This window comes from Thalassophryne amazonica, chromosome 10 (genome assembly GCF_902500255.1).
Source record: "Thalassophryne amazonica chromosome 10, fThaAma1.1, whole genome shotgun sequence".
NCBI classification, from domain to species: Eukaryota; Metazoa; Chordata; class Actinopteri; order Batrachoidiformes; family Batrachoididae; genus Thalassophryne; species Thalassophryne amazonica.
In genome coordinates, this window is record NC_047112.1 from 39,076,934 (window position 1) to 39,095,161 (window position 18,228).

The window sequence follows — 18,228 nt, forward strand, 5'->3', positions numbered from 1 at the left end:
TGTGGTAGAAAATGTGTTTCAGTCTAACAAGTTTTTGCTTCTTGTCTCAGTAATAATAATAATAATACAATAAATGCTGGTTTGATCTTCCCATCTCAGTTGTCCTCATACAGAAGAGAGGCTCTTCTGTGAGGAAGAAGCAGCAAGAGCTTCTCGGCTCAAAGAATTTCAAGGTAACACCATATCAAATATGCACTAACAGGTTTCAAAGAATGCTCTGGAAAATAAGGAATACCTCAAAACCAGGGTTCTGGTAGCATTTTATGTCAAGGTGGCTTATTTTTAAGTACTTTTAAAAACAAGGGACTTTGACAAACATCTGTATCACTCAAAAGAAAGGAAAACAGTCATGACACCCTATCTAATGACAATAAAATGCAGGTAATCATAAATTAATTAAAAACAGCACAAGTAATAAAATGAAAAAAACAGCTATAATTATTTTTACAATTCATAAGTGTTGTTGAACTGGATTCATCAAAAATACAATCATGGAATTTTCAGAATCTCAATTTGTTGCTTATTTAATTTCCTGTTCTACCATGATAGAACAATTAAGGCAGAAAGACGCAATAATAGCCCAGGCTCTTGCTGAAAAGTTGCAGCTGTTTGTGGATGTGGCCGAGTCTGCAGCAGGTCTGGAGGACACGCCTTCACGCTCTAGACTGCTACTCCGGGGAGATTCCTCTGACCTCCAGCAGGGGGAGGCTTTGCTCAAAGGAGCCATCACTGAAGGTAGGACGGTGTTGAATAACATGTCTGTGCACAGAGAAGAAAATGGCAATGGAAACTTTGCATTGTAATTAATTTCTATTTATGTACTGCATATTGCAAATATCAGCATGATTCTTGAGTTGACTATAGACTACTCACTGTATCTACTTTTTGACCTTATATGTCTTTTTTCTTCTTTGTCTCCTTTACTCTAGTGGAAAACCTCCAGAACCTTCTGCAGTCCAGAGCTAAGGAGGTGGCCCCTACCTTACGTGTGGCAGAAGGGAACAGCTCTGGGGTTCTCCCCAGGCGAGCAGACACATTTGGTGGCTTTGACAGAAACCCCACCATCCTCAGTAAGGGTGAGTCAGACGCACTCTGTGCCTTGATGAAGTCTGCCATCTAATGAGTTTCACAGTTGGATTTTCTTGGCACATTGAATTATATGCATAACAAGGTTGGGACATTTTAAATACGTCATGTAAAATAACCACATGAGAATACTTAAATATCTTAAAAAATTGTACGACAAACATGGTAATCTACAACAACATAGTCAGACCCATATGTATGGGATATATGGGAACTCTATACTTTCCAGTGAGTGGGAGAAACATATACATTTTCTGTACCCGCTTACTCCAGTTAAGAATTGGGGTGGGGGGTGTGTGCTAAGAGCCTATCCCAGTAGTCATGGGTCAGACAGGACAGGATACCAGTCTATCACAGGGCCACATATAGACAGACAGGCACATGTGTTATCAATCAATTTGCATTCTTTTAATCCTGTGTCAATTTGCCCCCTCCCCATAATCCAAGTTGTTGAAATGTTATGTTATCTATGTATTTGGGGGCAGCACGGTGGCTTAGTGGTTAGCACTGTCGTCTCACAGCAAGAAGGTTTATGGGGTCGATTACCACCTGTGGTGTTTGCATGTTCTCCCTGTGTTTGCGTGGGGTTCCCTCCGGTCCTCCGGCTTCCTCCCACATCCAGAGACATGCAAGTTAGGTGGATTGGAACTTTAAATTGTCCATAGGGTGTATTTGAATGTGTTTGTTTGTCTATATGTGGCCCTGCGACAGACTGGCGTCCTGTCCAGTGTGTACCATGCCTCACACCCTATGACTGTTAGGAAAGGCTCCAGGCCCTCGTGATCCTTAATTGGAGTAAGCAGTTGAAGATGAGTGAGTGAATGAGTAGTATGGTACATAAGTTAAAACATAAAAATGGCACATGCCAGCATTAAAACATGTACCATCTCACTTTTTGTGTGTGTGTGTGTGTGTATTTTTTTGGAAAGCTTGACAATTCATCCCCTATTAACTTCACCCCCATGCCATTTCTTCCCCAAATATAAACTGAGGTATGTCTCCCATTCGTGTTGTACAGGATGTTACATCATATTATTCTTAGATTTAAATATTTTATGTGTTTTTTTTTTTTTTAACACAACAGCTGTAATTAGTTACATGAACCACATTACATCATAATATATTAGATCACAGAAAAAAGATACGGTGCATCCAGAAACTATTCACAATGCTGCACTTTTCCACATTTTGTTATGTTGCATCCTTATTCCAAGGTGGAGTAAATTAACTTTTTCCCTCAAATTCTGCTGACAAACAACCCCATATAACAACATTAGTTTTTTTTTTTCAATTTTTGCAAATTTATTAAAAATAAAGCTAAGAAATCACATGTATGTAGGTACAAATATATAAGTATAAAAAAAAAATATGGAAAAAAGTGCAGTGCTGGGAATACTTTCTGGATGCATCGCATCTCACATTGTTTTTTTTATTGTGTGGGGTTTTTGGGGGGCAGAGTGTTGACCACACAACAAATACAGAAACTGAAACTTGAGGGTATTGCATGCGCGTTCTCATTGCTGCTGGTCCCACAGTCTGTTTTTATGCATTGTTTTTATTTGTTTGTTTGTTTTTGTTTTTTTTTTTTTTGTACTGGTTTGGTGTTTTTTCTTTTTTTTTTTTTTTTTTTGCACATGAGCAAGGTCTAACCTTACCAACCCATCTATCTAGCTAGCTAGCTAGCTAGCTAGCTATCTAGCTATCTAGCTATCTATCTTACAGATTCTAAAACATAATAATGAAGCATATTGCACATGCACTGCCTTATCAGTTTAATAATACTACTACCCAATTATATAGTACGGGCAAAATGGCATGAAGATGAATGAAGTGTCGTGAATGTGAAATTGACTGGGTGGTGTATCTAGGAATCTTTTTCATTGCTGGGAAAAAAAACCCAAACAAAAATAGCCTAGAGTCTAAGCCAGTTCCTCCACAAAGTGTAAGCTTTTCTCCCTTCGTCACTGGTGACGAGTCATGCTGTATGTCCAAAGTTAAGAGTCACTAAGATGAGGTAACTCCAGCCATTCTGCTCCCCTTCCTGGTACGGAAGGGAATAAAAAGATGTTTGTACTTGTGTGTGTGTTTTTTTGGTTTGTTTTGTTGTGGGTTTTTAATATAATGTCTTCCATATGTTGAATTGTACCGATACCTTTCATCCTTGTGAGGATCTGTGTCCCTATACACTTCTGTCTTGTTTAATTTTTGGACACACGCACTTCACTTTGTGTTTCCGTGTGTTGTGTGATTGTGCAGGTGGAAGCATGAAGAAGAACTTTTCCAGCGAGTACAGGAACAAAGACAGGAGCCAGAGAGCCAGCTCCGACCCTCAGCTTAAAGACATCTGTGGCAGCCACATCCTGAAGCAGACGGTAAGGGATCAACACCCAGCCGTACACAGCAAGTGTAAATATACACTGTGCACACGTACATCATGGATGAGACAGTGTTTTATGTAAATAGTAATAACCAGACTAACTCGTGAGGAAAGTTTCCATGTTCTCATGTGATGTTACTTTGTTCTTACAAGAATACTTCACATACAGTGACTTTTTTTTTATCAGGTTTAACATGCATTGATTTAAAAAGATTTACTAAAAGTTGATTTCCCTCCTGCCTTTGACCAATTAAATAAAATGTGGTAGCAACTGGCAACATGTGACAATAAGTAAATAAATAAATGCATGTTTTCATGGGATCATCATCAGTTAGATCTGAGTTACAGTTTTTGAAATAGTTGAGGGCCTTTCTCACTTCTACGCAAGTGTTAAAAATAAATAAATTTAAATTTTTCCAAGGTTTTCTAAAAGCCTTGACATATGCCCTGAGCACCACAGTCGTAGAGCGCAAATTTCCACCAACATTAGTTTCCAATTCCACAAATTTTTTACCTTGGAAAAAATTGTCAAGATCAAAGTCCTGTTAGAAGTGACTTTTCATAAGCTAAATTAGATGTTATCAAATGTCAGGAGTATGTATTTAGTTCATTTACTTGAATCAGTTTTTTTTGTGTGTGTGTGTGGTGTTGTCAGGTTTTTCCTTTCCTTTTTTCCTACTTTTTCGGCTTCTGGATTCTTTTTCAGATCATTTTCACAAAACATTGGTTATCAGTTGTCATTGCATTTGACAACTTGATTTCTGACTGATAACTGGCAGATCAACAGGCATAAAATTGGAACCTCCATCCAATTTTGGTTGTGTAGGTAAATCCATAACAGAGAAAATGAGTGACTGAGGCACTCTTGATTGAGATATAATGCAAATGTTCACCTTTTCAATATTGAATCCAAATGTCCGCAAAATACAGTAGTGTTCAGAATAATAGTAGTGCTATGTGACTAAAAAGATTATCCAGGTTTTGAGTATATTTCTTATTGTTACATGGGAAACAAGGTACCAGTAGATTCAATAGATTCTCACAAATCCAACAAGACCAAGCATTCATGATATGCGCACTCTTAAGGCTATGAAATTGGGTTATTAGTAAAAAAAAAAAAAAAAAGTAGAAAAGGGGGTGTTCACAATAATAGTAGTGTGGCATTCAGTCAGTGAGTTCGTCAATTTTGTGGAACAAACAGGTGTGAATCAGGTGTCCCCTATTTAAGGATGAAGCCAGCACCTGTTGAACATGCTTTTCCTCTTTGAAAGCCTGAGGAAAATGGACGTTCAAGACATTGTTCAGAAGAACATCGTAGTTTGATTAAAAGTTGATTGGAGAGGGGAAAACCTATACGCAGGTGCAAAAAATTATAGGCTGTTCATCTACAATGATCTCCAATGCTTTAAAATGGACAAAAAAAAAAAACCAGAGACGCGTAGAAGAAAATGGAGAACAACCATCAAAATGGATAGAAGAATAACCAGATTGGCAAAGGCTCACCCATTGATCAGCTCCAGGATGATCAAAGACAGTCTGGAGTTACCTGTAAGTGCTGTGACAGTTAGAAGACGCCTGTGTGAAGCTAATTTATGTGCAAGAATCCCCCTGCAAAGTCCCTCTGTTAAATAAAAGACGTGCAGAAGAGGTTACAATTTGCCAAAGAACACATCAACTGGCCTAAAGAGAAATGGAGGAATATTTTGTGGACTGATGAGAGTAAAATTGTTGTTTTTGGGTCCAAGGGCCACAGACAGTTTGTGAGACATCCCCCAAACTCTGAATTCAAGCCACAGTTCACAGTGAAGACAGTGAAGCATGGTGGGTGCAAGCATCATGATATGGGCATGTTTCTCCTACTATGGTGTTGGGCCTATATATCGCATACCAGGTATCATGGATCAGTTTGGATATGTCAGAATACTTGAAGAGGTCATGTTGCCTTATGCTGAAGAGGACATGCCCTTGAAATGGGTGTTTCAACAAGACAGTGACCCAAGCACACTAGTAAATGAGCAAAATCTTGATTCCAAACCAACAAAATAAATGTTTTGGAGTGGCCTGCCCAATCCCCGGACCTAAATCCAATTGAGAACTTGTGGGGTGAGATCAAAAAAGCTGTTTCTAAAGCAAAACCAAGAAATGTGAATGAATTGTGGAATGTTGTTAAAGAATCTTGAAGTGGAATAACAGCTGAAAGGTGCCACAAGTTTGGTTGATTCCATGCCTCGCAGATGTGAAGAAATCTTGAAAAACTGTGGTTATACAACTAAATACTAGTTTAGTGATTCACAGGATTGCTAAAAAAGCAGTTTGAACATAATAGTTTTGAGTTTGTAGCGTCAACAGCAGATGCTACTATTATTGTGAACACCCTCTTTTCTACTTTTTTTTTACTAATAGCCCAATTTCATAGCCTTAAGAGTGTGCATATCATGAATGCTTGGTCTTGTTGGATTTGTGAGAATCTACTGGTACCTTGTTTCCCATGTAACAATAAGAAATATACTCAAAACCTGGATTAATCTTTTTAGTCACATAGCACTACTATTATTCTGAACACTACTGTACACAATCCGGATCAGATCCGGATCAAACTTTGTCAGGTGATAGTGGGTGTCAGTCTGCACCTCACGTTCAAATATGAGAGTGATTGGCTTGATTAAGATATAATGTAATGGTTTTTCAATGTTAAATTTAAATCACAAAATCTGTAATCTGGATCAGATCCAGATCAAACTTTCAGTCAATAAAGGATACCATCCTACATAAAACTCTCAAATATGAAAGAAATTTTATCTTTTTTGGCAAGAGTTATGAAGTTGTGAAAATTCATGAAATGTTGAAGGATAGGGATTTTTTTTCCAGGATTTTTCCTGACTTTGACCTGTGACCTTGAAAATTGAATCAGTTCTTACCTATCAGGATATGATATAATGATATATGGAAAATTGGGGGTTACAGGCTGTTCCCAGACAAATGAACAGGGGTGAAAACATAACCTTCACCCAGCTTCGTCGGTGGAGGTAATAAAGCTATTGTCTTGTAAATCTCTAAATTAAGATACGAGAATGAACTGAGATATTAATTAATTTTGATACACCTGATCAATAGAAAAAAACGTGTTTTTCTTATGCTGGACGTGTCTGCAGATGTTGCAGGAAGCTGCAATCAAGTGACATTCAAATAAAAACAGGCACACTTCCTGTGTTAACCTTTCATGATAAAAGCCTTAGGCATGCATTGCATGCACTTTCTAACCTTATCAGTGTTTCCCAAAATAAAATGGAAAAAAATTATATTTTTTTTGCCATGTTGCTCACGTTTACTACCAAGGTCACCCCTGCTTGTTTGCAGTGACACATCTCTGAAGCTTCTGTACAACAGTCATTTCCACATAAATTCAGTATTATTTCATAATAGATTACAGAAAGTCCTAAAAATCACCAGAGTTTAATGAAACGCGGCACACCTGAGTCTGACTCTCTACACCCAAACTGATCAAAGGGAATAATGTGATTATTAACCACCAGATCGCAAAGTAAACCTTTTAAATGATGTGCATACAATTATGCCACCACCTCCCTGAAGAAGACAACTGCGTCTCCTTACTTTCAGCAGACTTTTGTGTCAGAGGAGGGCTGTCAGTCAATCGTCTCTCTTCAGAAACAACCAGTCAAAGCAGCGCTAATACTGACACCCCCCCACCCACATAGTGCCAAAGCCCTCCCCAAGATTCAAGCGAGAGTGCAGAAATTCACCACGCAAGTAGTAATCAACTTCAAGAGGGCGGAGGCGCACTGGTCACATAGTCCTCCTCACTCACTGCACCTTTTTCCTCGAGGAGTAGTTTCCACTGAGTGCGTGCGCAAAGATAATTTACGCGCGCAGTTAATGTCTACACGTGTGAAATAATATAGCATGCCCGAAGAATGCATGGTTTACGTGAGACTCGTTTTGGCACTGATCTGACACCATAGACATGCAGGTGGTTGGTGTGATGAAGGTGCAGAGGACAGGGTGAGATGGAGAGAGATGATCTGCTGTGGTGACACCTAATGGGAGTAGCTGAAAGAAATTTTATGTTTTGTTTGTTTTTGTGTGTGTGTGTGTCTGAGTGGAGCTTTCTAGCCAACAGGTCAGCTTGTTTGAACTTCCTACCTGCTTCACTTGACACATTAACCGAGACTAGATCTCCAGTGGAATCTGGGCACATTTTAAGGAATATGATGGGTTGAAGTGAAAAAAAATGCAAACATAGTGTGGAATCTGAGGATAAATTCCAGATGGTGCACTTTGAGCTTGTCACATATTTGATGAGCATGGATTGCTTTGTTCTCATTGTCATGAAGGCTGCGAGAGCAGATGCTCTCCCTGCCAGGTAGGAACCACATCTGGTCCAGCTACTTCCCCGAAACTGAGGTTAGCTTCTCATTAGCATCTCATTAATTCAACATTTGTTTTGATGTTAGTTGGGGTAAACCTGTCTGTGTCTCCACTTCAGTTTTTTGACAGAGTGCTGATGCTCTCTCAGAGGCTCTACAGTCTGCAGGGTAAACTATTTTTGAAGCTTTTTTTTTTCTTTCAGTATGGTGTTGCCACGTCTCCGTTGTATACTACAACCCCTGGCAAAAATTATGGAATCACCGGCCTCAGAGGATGTTCATTCAGTGTTTAATTTTGTAGAAAAAAAGCAGATCATAGACATGACACAAAACTAAGTCATTTCAAATGGAAACTTTCTGGCTTTAAGAAACACTATAAGAAATCAAGAAAAAAAAGATTGTGGCAGTCAGTAACGGTTACTTTTTTTTAGACCAAGCAGAGGAAAAAAATATGGAATCACTCAATTCTGAGGAAAAATTATGGAATCACCCTGTAAATTTTCATCCCCCAAATTAACACCTGCATCAAATCAGATCTGCTCATTGACATTGACCCTATGCCATGACATGACCCTATGTGTCTTGTTTTTGCAAGTTTTTGCTACTATGGCAAAGATGCATTATCATCTTGAAAAATGATTTCATCATCCCCAAACATCCTTTCAATTGTCCAAAATATCAACATAAACTTGTGCATTTATTGATGATGTAATGACAGCCATCTCCCCAGTGCCTTTACCTGACATGCAGCCCCATATCATCAATGACTGTGGAAATTTACATGTTCTCTTCAGGCAGTCATCTTTATAAATCTCGTTGGAAAGGCACCAAACAAAAGTTCCAGCATCATCACCTTGCCCAATGCAGCTTCGAGATTCATCACTGAATATGACTTTCATCCAGTCATCCACAGTCCACAATTGCTTTTCCTTAGCCCATTGTAACCTTGTTTTTTTCTGTTTAGGTGTTAATGATGCCTTTCGTTTAGCTTTTCTGTATGTAAATCCCATTTCCTTTAGGCGGTTTCTTACAGTTCGGTCACAGACGTTGACTCCAGTTTCCTCCCATTCGTTCCTCATTTGTTTTGTTGTACATTTTTTCGATTTTGAGACATATTGCTTTAAGTTTTCTGTCTGACGCTTTGATGTCTTCCTTGGTCTACCAGTATGTTTGCCTTTAACAACCTTCCCATGTTGTTTGTATTTGGTCCAGAGTTTAGACACAGCTGGACTGTGAACAACCAACATCTTTTGCAACATTGCGTGATGATTTACTCTCTTTTAAGAGTTTGATAATCCTCTCCTTTGTTTCAATTGACATCTCTCGTGTTGGAGCCATGATTCATGTCAGTCCACTTGGTGCAACAGCTCTCCAAGGTGTGTTCACTCCTTTTTAGATGCAGACTAACGAGCAGATCTGATTTGATGCAGGTGTTAGTTTTGGGGATGAAAATTACAGGGTGATTCCATATTTTTTTCCTCAGAATTGAGTGAGTCCATATTTTTTTTCCTCTGCTTGGTCTAAAAAAGTAACCGTTACTGATTGCCACATCTTTTTTTTCTTGATTTCTTATAGTGTTTCTTAAAGCCAGAAAGTTGCCATTTGAAATGACTTTAGTTTTGTGTCATGTCTGTGATCTGCTTTTTTTCTACAAAATTAAACAACTGAATGAACATCCTCCGAGGCCGGTGATTCCATAATTTTTGCCAGGGGTTGTAGTATGTTTCAGTATTTTATTCATAATTGTGTGACAAGTGAAAACCTGCCCACACATTGAACAACTAAAGAATCCTGGTAGAGAACATAGTTGTCCAAAAATTGCTTTCCTTGATGAGTATGGGTGAAAGCATGGTGAACACCCTGATTAGATTTTTATATGGTGAAAGCAAATTTAGGATCTCAATGTTTCTTTTCAGTTGCAGTAAGCATGTTGCATAATTTCTGAAAGTTTCATCAGGACTTAAAAACAAAAATTTGGCAGCACTTTGAATACAGTTTATCTGCTTTTGCATGTTACCAGTGGCCCTTTCTCTTTTGTGCATATTTTGTTTGATTCCTATGAGAACAATATTGAGGTGGCAGTCAGCAGATAGCAGCAGTTATGTACTGAGGCCCCAGCCTTCCCTTCAGTAGTGGCCACTGCTTGACCTCCCAGCATGCACTGTGGCAGCAGCCATTTTGGCTGGAAGCGTGTGCTCTGCTGTTACTCTTTTTCCCAGTTTTCAACAGCATTTGGTCCAAAGGCCTGGTAAGTAATCCTTTGCAAGGGTCGAAATACATTTTTTAACCTACTTGCACTGGTGCTAGTAACAAAAAAAATTGCTTGCAGCAAAAAAAAAAAAAAGTTACTTGCACAACCAAACGTCAGTCTTATGTCAACCTTAAAACTCCTCCTCTGATGTGTCACTCTTCCTGTCTGGGGAGAGTTTGCTGCTGCTGCTGCTCTCCCCTCAGTTTGTTTGTTTTTTTTTTCCCACGTGCGCGCGTGAATGAATCATCCGTGAATATTATTTTATTTATTAACTACACAGATGTATAATAAAACAAATGGTGACTGGTTTATAACAAAAAAATTGCTTGCAGCAAAAAAAAAAGTTACTTGCACAACCAAACGTCAGTCTTATATCAACCTTAAAACTCCTCCTCTGATTTGTCAGACTCTTCCTGTCTGGGGAGAGTTTGCTGCTGCTGCTGCTCTCCCCTCAGTTGTTTTGTTTTTTTTTCATGTGCGCGCGTGAACAAATCATCCGTGAATATTATTTTATTTATTAACTACACAGATATATAATAAAACAAATGGTGACTGGTTTATAACACGATTATGGCAGAGTTTCATGGGAGAGAAAGCGAGGAACTACAGTACGGAACCCTGGAGTTGTCATCTCAAAATGTTTTGCATGTGGAGAGAATGTGCGCACGTAAGGAACTGCAGCCAGTTTTTTTCACGTGCGCGCGCGAATGAATCGTCCGTGAAGATAATTTTATTAACTACACAGATGTGTAATAAACCAAATGGTGACTGGTTTATAACACAATGATGACAGAGTTTGAGGGCAGAGAGAGAGAGAGAGGAACCGCAGCCAGCCAGTTTTTTTTTTTTCTTTTCTTTGTTTACATGTGTGCGCGCACGAACACAACAAATAGAGCACAGCAACTCGCTCCGTGTGTGTAAGTCATAAAACGCAGGGAAGATGAAGACAACACATTGGAAATTGTTTTTTCCTTATTTATTCTTTTATTGGTTCATTCTAATAGTGCTTATATTTGATAAAACTTGGATAGAGTTACTTGCACCAGTGCAAGTGCAGTATAAAATTACGTGCACCGCTCGAATAATACGTGCACAAACTAGCACATGCACGTACTCTTTCGAGCCCTGCTTTGTGATTATTTAACTTAGTTTGCTGCTAAAGGTTTCATGTTTGTTTAATAAAATCAATAGGAACAAAGAAATTCATTATTTATAATTTTTTTGTCAAAATACCAGTTCTAAGATACCTGTTCAAATGTCTGTCCATTATGTCCACAACTGTTTTTGGATATTTTTTATGGCTTTTATGAAAAATTAAAACAAAAATATACGGTGCATACAGAAAGTATTCATAGCGCTTCACTTTTTCTTATTTTTTTTATGTTAGAGCCTGATTCCAAAATGGATTAATTTAATGACAATGACAATGTGAAAAAAGTGTTGTTGTTGTTGTTTTGTTTGTTTTTTTAGATTTTTGCAAATTTATGAAAAATAATAAAGCTTGGTCACTGTGTCTGACTCAGAATATGTCATTCCTCTTGCACTATTGAGTAAGAAAAAGAAGTGTTTTAATGTTTGTTTTGATTTATAAAATGTGCATATTTCTGAACCCTACAGAACAAGAGCTTTCATTTGATATATTACACTTATGTCTACTGTAATTTTCATTTTTAAGTCCTCGGGCCAAATTTTGGGGCATTCACCATGCTTTCACCCTTACCACAGCACTCTGTTGTAGCTTCTGTTCAAAATATAACCACAAGCTTGAAGACTACAACTATTTGTTTTCTCCATTACTTTATGATTAATCAAGTAATTTGTTCCCCTTTCACGTCACGTTTCATTTCACCTTATAATCATAGTCACCACCTAGATTTGGAGAAAGAAGACAACTTTGCCCTTATTAACCTTGGATTTGTTGTTCTTCTCCAGGCTATTGTATCGCAGCAGGACAGTCACATTGAGCTGCAGCGGGCTTCGCTGACGGAGCGGACTTCCCTGCCTGCCCGCCAGCGGGGTAACGTGCTCCTCGAGCAGGAAAAGCAGCGAACTCTGGCCCTGCAGAGAGAGGAGTTGGCCAGCTTCCACAAGCTTCAGTCTCAGCATCGTCAGGAGATGCAGCGCTGGGAGAAGGAGAAGGAGAGGCACCGCCAGCAAGTCGAGGCCACAGAGGACAGGCTCCGCCAGAGGGAGGAGGAGTGCCGGCGGCTGGAGGTGATGTGTTCATCCTACCTGAGTGTTGTGGAGCGCATTCCAGAATATGTGCACACATTTTCATGTGCTTGTGGCAAATAGTTAAATGCTTGTAAATGTCAGCAAGTGTTTTGTACTTAAATTTTGTGTGCCACAGATAAAAACAAAAAACAAAAAAAAAAAACACCAAAAATGTCCTGCAGGCTATATTGTAAAAATAATGGTGGTGTTGGAAGTATGAGTAATTGTTCTTGGCATTTTCTGCCATGCAATCTGTAAAATAGGACTGCATTTGTATCGCAATTGTGATGTGAGTCTGTGTGATTATATAATCATTAAAGGGTGTGACGTAAGCCTTCACACCCCATGATTAAAATGCAGTTTTTTCCCCCCTACATATGTGTGTGAATTAGATTAAATGTGTGGAGTTTTGTGTATGTGAAGGGCCTCAGGTCTGCTTTTTCTATTCTGCAGTGCACACACATGTGCACACTTTGCCATGAAGTCAGAAGTATAAAATGTGGTTGTGTATGTGACCTGCAGACCTCGACACAAAAACATGTGCAGAGCTGATCAGCAAAGTGCTCCTTACACTGCAAATAAAATATTTTTCTAAATGCTTCACAGATGCCACAGAATTCCATATCGAGTAAAAAGCTGCTGGAGCTGCGATTGAAATAATGTAACAGGAGCAGCAGAGGTCATTGAGTTATGAGTTCATAAGTTAATTGTTTCAGAGATGATAGAAAAGTTTTAATTGAAGTGATTTATTCAGGTTTTAAATTTTGAACAGCAGGTTTGAAAATGAAAATCACTCTGTGAATCTATTGACCAAAAACTGTCATACTATAACAGCTTTCATCTGCCTCTTTTTAAAAATAATTTCTTGTTAAACATCCTCAAAATCTCATACGAACGTTTCATGCTATAAATGTAATTTATGCCTGACATAGCGAGTTTTAGATTTCTGTGATGTGTTTATCATGAAATTCTACCTCAGATTAAGACTCATTGACCCAGAATTACCACTCTGTTCCAGAATCCTCAGAGAAAGGGGGGAAAAAAACAAACAAACCCTGATATACAAAAGTGAAAATGGCTACATTGTTCATGAATAACACCAGTTTGTTTTATATGGCGAGTTGCTAAACAAATATGATAAAATGCAAATGAAAATAAATAAAATCACACAATGCTCTTGCTCTTTAAGCTTTTGATAACTATGGAAATGGAATTACAAGACCAAACATTTACTTTTATCTTAGTATTTCCCATAGGACGTCTTCCAACACCCCCCCCCCCCCCCCCCCCCTTACCCCAATCAAATTGTGCGGCCTGAGTGAAATAGGAATTTTGAAGTCATCTAGTACCAATCACTACAGGCTACTCAGGTGCCACGTGGGGCCAATTGTGATTATGTGTGCAGTCATGGTACTTCACTTGTGACTGGAGTGGCAGTTTATCAAGCACCTTCAAAAGGCATTGATTATTGATGCCTCTTTAGCATTGTTCTATACTGAGTAGAGTTTGTAATGTTAATACAACTTGTCCTTTTAATACAGGAACATCTGGCAGAAGAGAGGGAGGAGCTGGACAGGCAGAGAGAAACATATCAACAGGACCTAGAGAGACTGAGGGAGTCTACCAGAGCTGTGGAAAAGGAGAAGGAACGGTTGGAATACCAAAAGAAAATCAAAAGGAAAACTATTGAGGTGGGGGGAAATAAGTCCTAGGACAATATAATAAAATAGTAATAATTATGCATACAATAGACTGAAAATTAGTTATGTCCTTTAAATATGCTGCTCTAAAAATGCTTGGATTTAAGCCAGGTTGTGGCTCAGTGTGATTTGTTAGTCCACATGACTTCAATGCATTACTGTCATAGTGAATTATTACAAGTGTGATTTTCAAAGAGGGTAAATATCTTTTTAATTATGTTGGATTAAAATGAGTATTTAGGGAAATATAAATCTATATTAAATAGCTTTTTTTTTTTTCTTAATTTAATTGCACGTGTGAAAGAGTAAGGGGGGGGCACGAGGAAAAGGTCCTGTTCCATGGGCTCACCTGAAGAAATAACAGGAGAAATCCTGGTGTTGTTGATGTAATAAAAGATAAAGAATGTGAAGGAGTTGTCCTATTTTCTTTCTTTCTTCCTCTCTCCCTCTTGTTGCTGCTTTCTTTGTGCTTCATCCATTAGGTGACTTTGGATTTATTCTTCTATCTCTTTCCATATGCAGAAATAGTGTAGCTACCCCACTAAGAATGATGGCAATTCTTCTCTATAAGTCCCATTTATGCATTAGTGATCTAATTATGTTGTTTTAGTGCGTAGTTTTTCTTGGCTGGGCATCCAGGGTGCTTCCTTCCATGAATTACCAATTACCATAGGACTACTGCAGCAGCCAGGGAATAGACATTTCTAAGTTGTCTGTGTGGCCTGTGATTGTCTCACATTATTCGCAGTTGTTTCTGTTGACATCCAATCCTTACTGTGTAACAGCAGATTTTTGTCAGCTCAGAGTTAATTTTGATGTATGATGCAAATGATGCACGAGTGTGGCAAAGGTCAGGTCAGACCTGGGAACATGTGCAAAATCAGTTCATCAGTGTGTGTTTGGGTGAATTTGTAACTAATTTATACCCCACCTGATTGTATGGTTGATGCCTGACTGCTAGTTGGTTGTGCTGTTTTTCTCTACAACACAAACTCAAGCTCAAACAACTGACAGATGACACGTTCCCATCCATTCAAGTCTCGACTTGTTTGGTAAAAGCTGTGCTGTTTCTTTTAGCAACTCTGCATTCAATTTCTAAAATAATAATGTAACTCTTTGGGAGCATGGAAAGCCTCATGTTTCATAGTGATTGGCCTGACTCAGCGATAGGTGGATTATAGTGATTGGCCTGACTCAGCGATAGGTGGATTATAGTGATTGGCCTGACTCAGCGATAGGTGGATTTCATCAGGAGAATGACATGAGGATGCTATTTTGTATATTACAAGGTGGAGTGGAAATGGAATTGAAAAGTTGATTGTGCAAGGCAAGTTAGGTTTATACAGCAGATATAGGCCTTGCTGGCACTACTGTGATTGGCTGAAGAACCAATCATATTTTAGCTAGATGGTGGATGCATGTAGGCTTCTGAGTATCATGCATTGGAGACTCCTGGTTTAATTTGTGAAGCGCAGCTAGCAGTGCATGCCACTGTGATTATCGTGATTTGTTTTTTACACCTTTTTTCTGTTGTAGTATTCAAGAGGTGTGCCGCTTGGTATCTAGTACATCACCACCGTCAGCTGTCAAGGATGAGACACAATGAATTAATGAATGGTCAAAACAGAATAGAATAGAAACTGCCATATTGTTCTCAAGACGTGTCAGAAACACTGGCATGATTGCTCTCATGGTGATTTTAAAAGTGTAGCCACATTGTTTTTGGGAGGGGGAGGTGGAGGTTGGTGTTTGAAATAGACTTGGGTCTGGACTACCAGTAAATTAATTGAAAAATGAAGTTGTCCTTTTAAACATTTTTAAGATTTGTGCACAAGGAAGCACAAGTGTCCACATGGACCTAATGATGAGGAAAGTCTTGATGAGATTTATTGTGCTTAAACCTTGAAGTCCTTAAACTCAGCAGGTCCTCATGGACAACTTTGAATTGGCAAAGACCAAAAACGTTGAAGTCTTCATGTTCCACTGAGAACACTGTGCCTACTTTCCTCTGGGAAAAGTCACCACTGATTTGGACCATCTGCTGTCTGATACTAAAATATAGTGAATGTTAGTAAAAGTGAGATTGCATGAGAATTTTGGCTCTCTGTTGGGACTGTTTACACAGAGACTGCTACCTGCTGCTTTGGACTTGAACTAACAGTCTTTTTCAAGACTTTTACTTTTTTACCTTTTTACTTTTTTTTTTTTACCTTTTTACTGTGCTCCAACGCCTAAGGAAGACCTCTAACGGTCGAAACATCGCGACGGAGCACTTTTATCAGCTAACTTTCATCAGCGTTGGCAAGCTAACTAGCTTGCTAACGCTTTCGTTTTTATTTATTTTTTTTTTTATTTTATTTTAGCACCGTTGTCGTGCGTTCGCTGTTGTCGTGCGTTGCCTGTGCTGCTTCATGGCCTGTTTGGTGCCTTGATTGGGGCACTCCTTCTGCTGAATCACCTCTGAATTATTTACACATTATTCACTTTGTGTGTTTTTAGGAATCCGCTAGGTTGCGTAGCTACTAGCTCTTAGCCGATTTAGCATGGCGGCTTCTCCTGTCTCTCCCGTACTTTTCTGCTCTGGGTGTGAAATGTTTAGTTATTCCTCGGCCTCCTTTAGCAGTAACGGTACTTGTAATAAGTGCAGCTTATTCGTAGCTTTGGAGGCCAGGCTGGGCGAATTGGAGACTCGGCTCCGCACCGTGGAAAATTCTACAGCTAGCCAGGCCCCTGTAGTTGGTGCGGACCAAGGTAGCTTAGCCGCCGTTAGTTCCCCCCTGGCAGATCCCGTGCAGTCGGGAAAGCAGGCTGACTGGGTGACTGTGAGGAGGAAGCGTAGCCCTAAACAGAAGCCCCGTGTACACCGCCAACCCGTTCACATCTCTAACCGTTTTTCCCCACTCGACGATACACTCGCCGAGGATCAAACTCTGGTTGTTGGCGACTCTGTTTTGAGAAGTGTGAAGTTAGCGACACCAGCAACCATTGTCAATTGTCTTCCGGGGGCCAGAGCAGGCGACATCGAAGGACATTTGAAATTGCTGGCTAAGGCTAAGCGTAAATTTGGTAAGATTGTAATTCACGTCGGCAGTAATGACACTCGGTTGCGCCAATCGGAGGTCACTAAAATTAACATTAAATCGGTGTGTAACTTTGCAAAAACAATGTCGGACTCTGTTGTTTTCTCTGGGCCCCTCCCCAATCAGACCGGGAGTGACATGTTTAGCCGCATGTTCTCCTTGAATTGCTGGCTGTCTGAGTGGTGTCCAAAAAATGAGGTGGGCTTCATTGATAATTGGCAAAGCTTCTGGGGAAAACCTGGTCTTGTTAGGAGAGACGGCATCCATCCCACTTTAGATGGAGCAGCTCTCATTTCTAGAAATCTGGCCAATTTTCTTGGATCCTCCAAACTGTGACTGTCCAGCGTTGGGACCAGGAGGCAGAGCTGTGGTCTTATACACCTCTCTGCAGCTTCTCTCCCCCTGCCATCCCCTCATTACCCCATCCCCGTAGAGACGGTGCCTGCTCCCAGACCACCAATAACCAGCAAAAATCTATTTAAGCATAAAAATTCAAAAAGAAAAAATAATATAGCACCTTCAATTGCACCACAGACTAAAACAGTTAAATGTGGTCTATTAAACATTAGGTCTCTCTCTTCTAAGTCCCTGTTGGTAAATGATATAATAATTGATCAACGTATTGATTTATTCTGCCTAACAGAAACCTGGTTACAGCAGGATGAATATGTTAGTTTAAATGAGTCAACACCCCCGAGTCACACTAACTGTCAGAATGCTCGTAGCACAGGCCGGGGCGGAGGATTAGCAGCAATCTTCCATTCCAGCTTACTAATTAATCAAAAACCTAGACAGAGCTTTAATTCATTTGAAAGCTTGTCTCTTAGTCTTGTCCATCCAAATTGGAAGTCCCAAAAACCAGTTTTATTTGTTATTATCTATCGTCCACCTGGTCGTTACTGTGAGTTTCTCTGTGAATTTTCAGACCTTTTGTCTGACTTAGTGCTTAGCTCAGATAAGATAATTATAGTGGGCGATTTTAACATCCACACAGATGCTGAGAATGACAGCCTCAACACTGCATTTAATCTATTATTAGACTCTATCGGCTTTGCTCAAAAAGTAAATGAGTCCACCCACCACTTTAATCATATTTTAGATCTTGTTCTGACTTATGGTATGGAAATAGAAGACT

The 18,228-nt window shown here is 39.4% G+C and overlaps 1 protein-coding gene across 1 annotated transcript in view; it reads left to right on the forward strand.

Annotated features, from left to right (window-relative positions):
• LOC117518645 (rho guanine nucleotide exchange factor 18-like) overlaps positions 1-18,228 on the forward strand; it is a 151,295-nt gene that overhangs the window by 113,499 nt on the left and 19,568 nt on the right. The window contains exons 21-29 of the mRNA XM_034179845.1: positions 100-173; positions 550-735; positions 930-1,076; positions 3,343-3,476; positions 7,259-7,266; positions 7,849-7,885; positions 7,968-8,016; positions 12,033-12,313; positions 13,855-14,004. Coding sequence (XP_034035736.1) covers positions 100-173; positions 550-735; positions 930-1,076; positions 3,343-3,476; positions 7,259-7,266; positions 7,849-7,885; positions 7,968-8,016; positions 12,033-12,313; positions 13,855-14,004 — 1,066 coding nt within the window. The remainder of the gene's footprint in view (positions 1-99; positions 174-549; positions 736-929; positions 1,077-3,342; positions 3,477-7,258; positions 7,267-7,848; positions 7,886-7,967; positions 8,017-12,032; positions 12,314-13,854; positions 14,005-18,228) is intronic.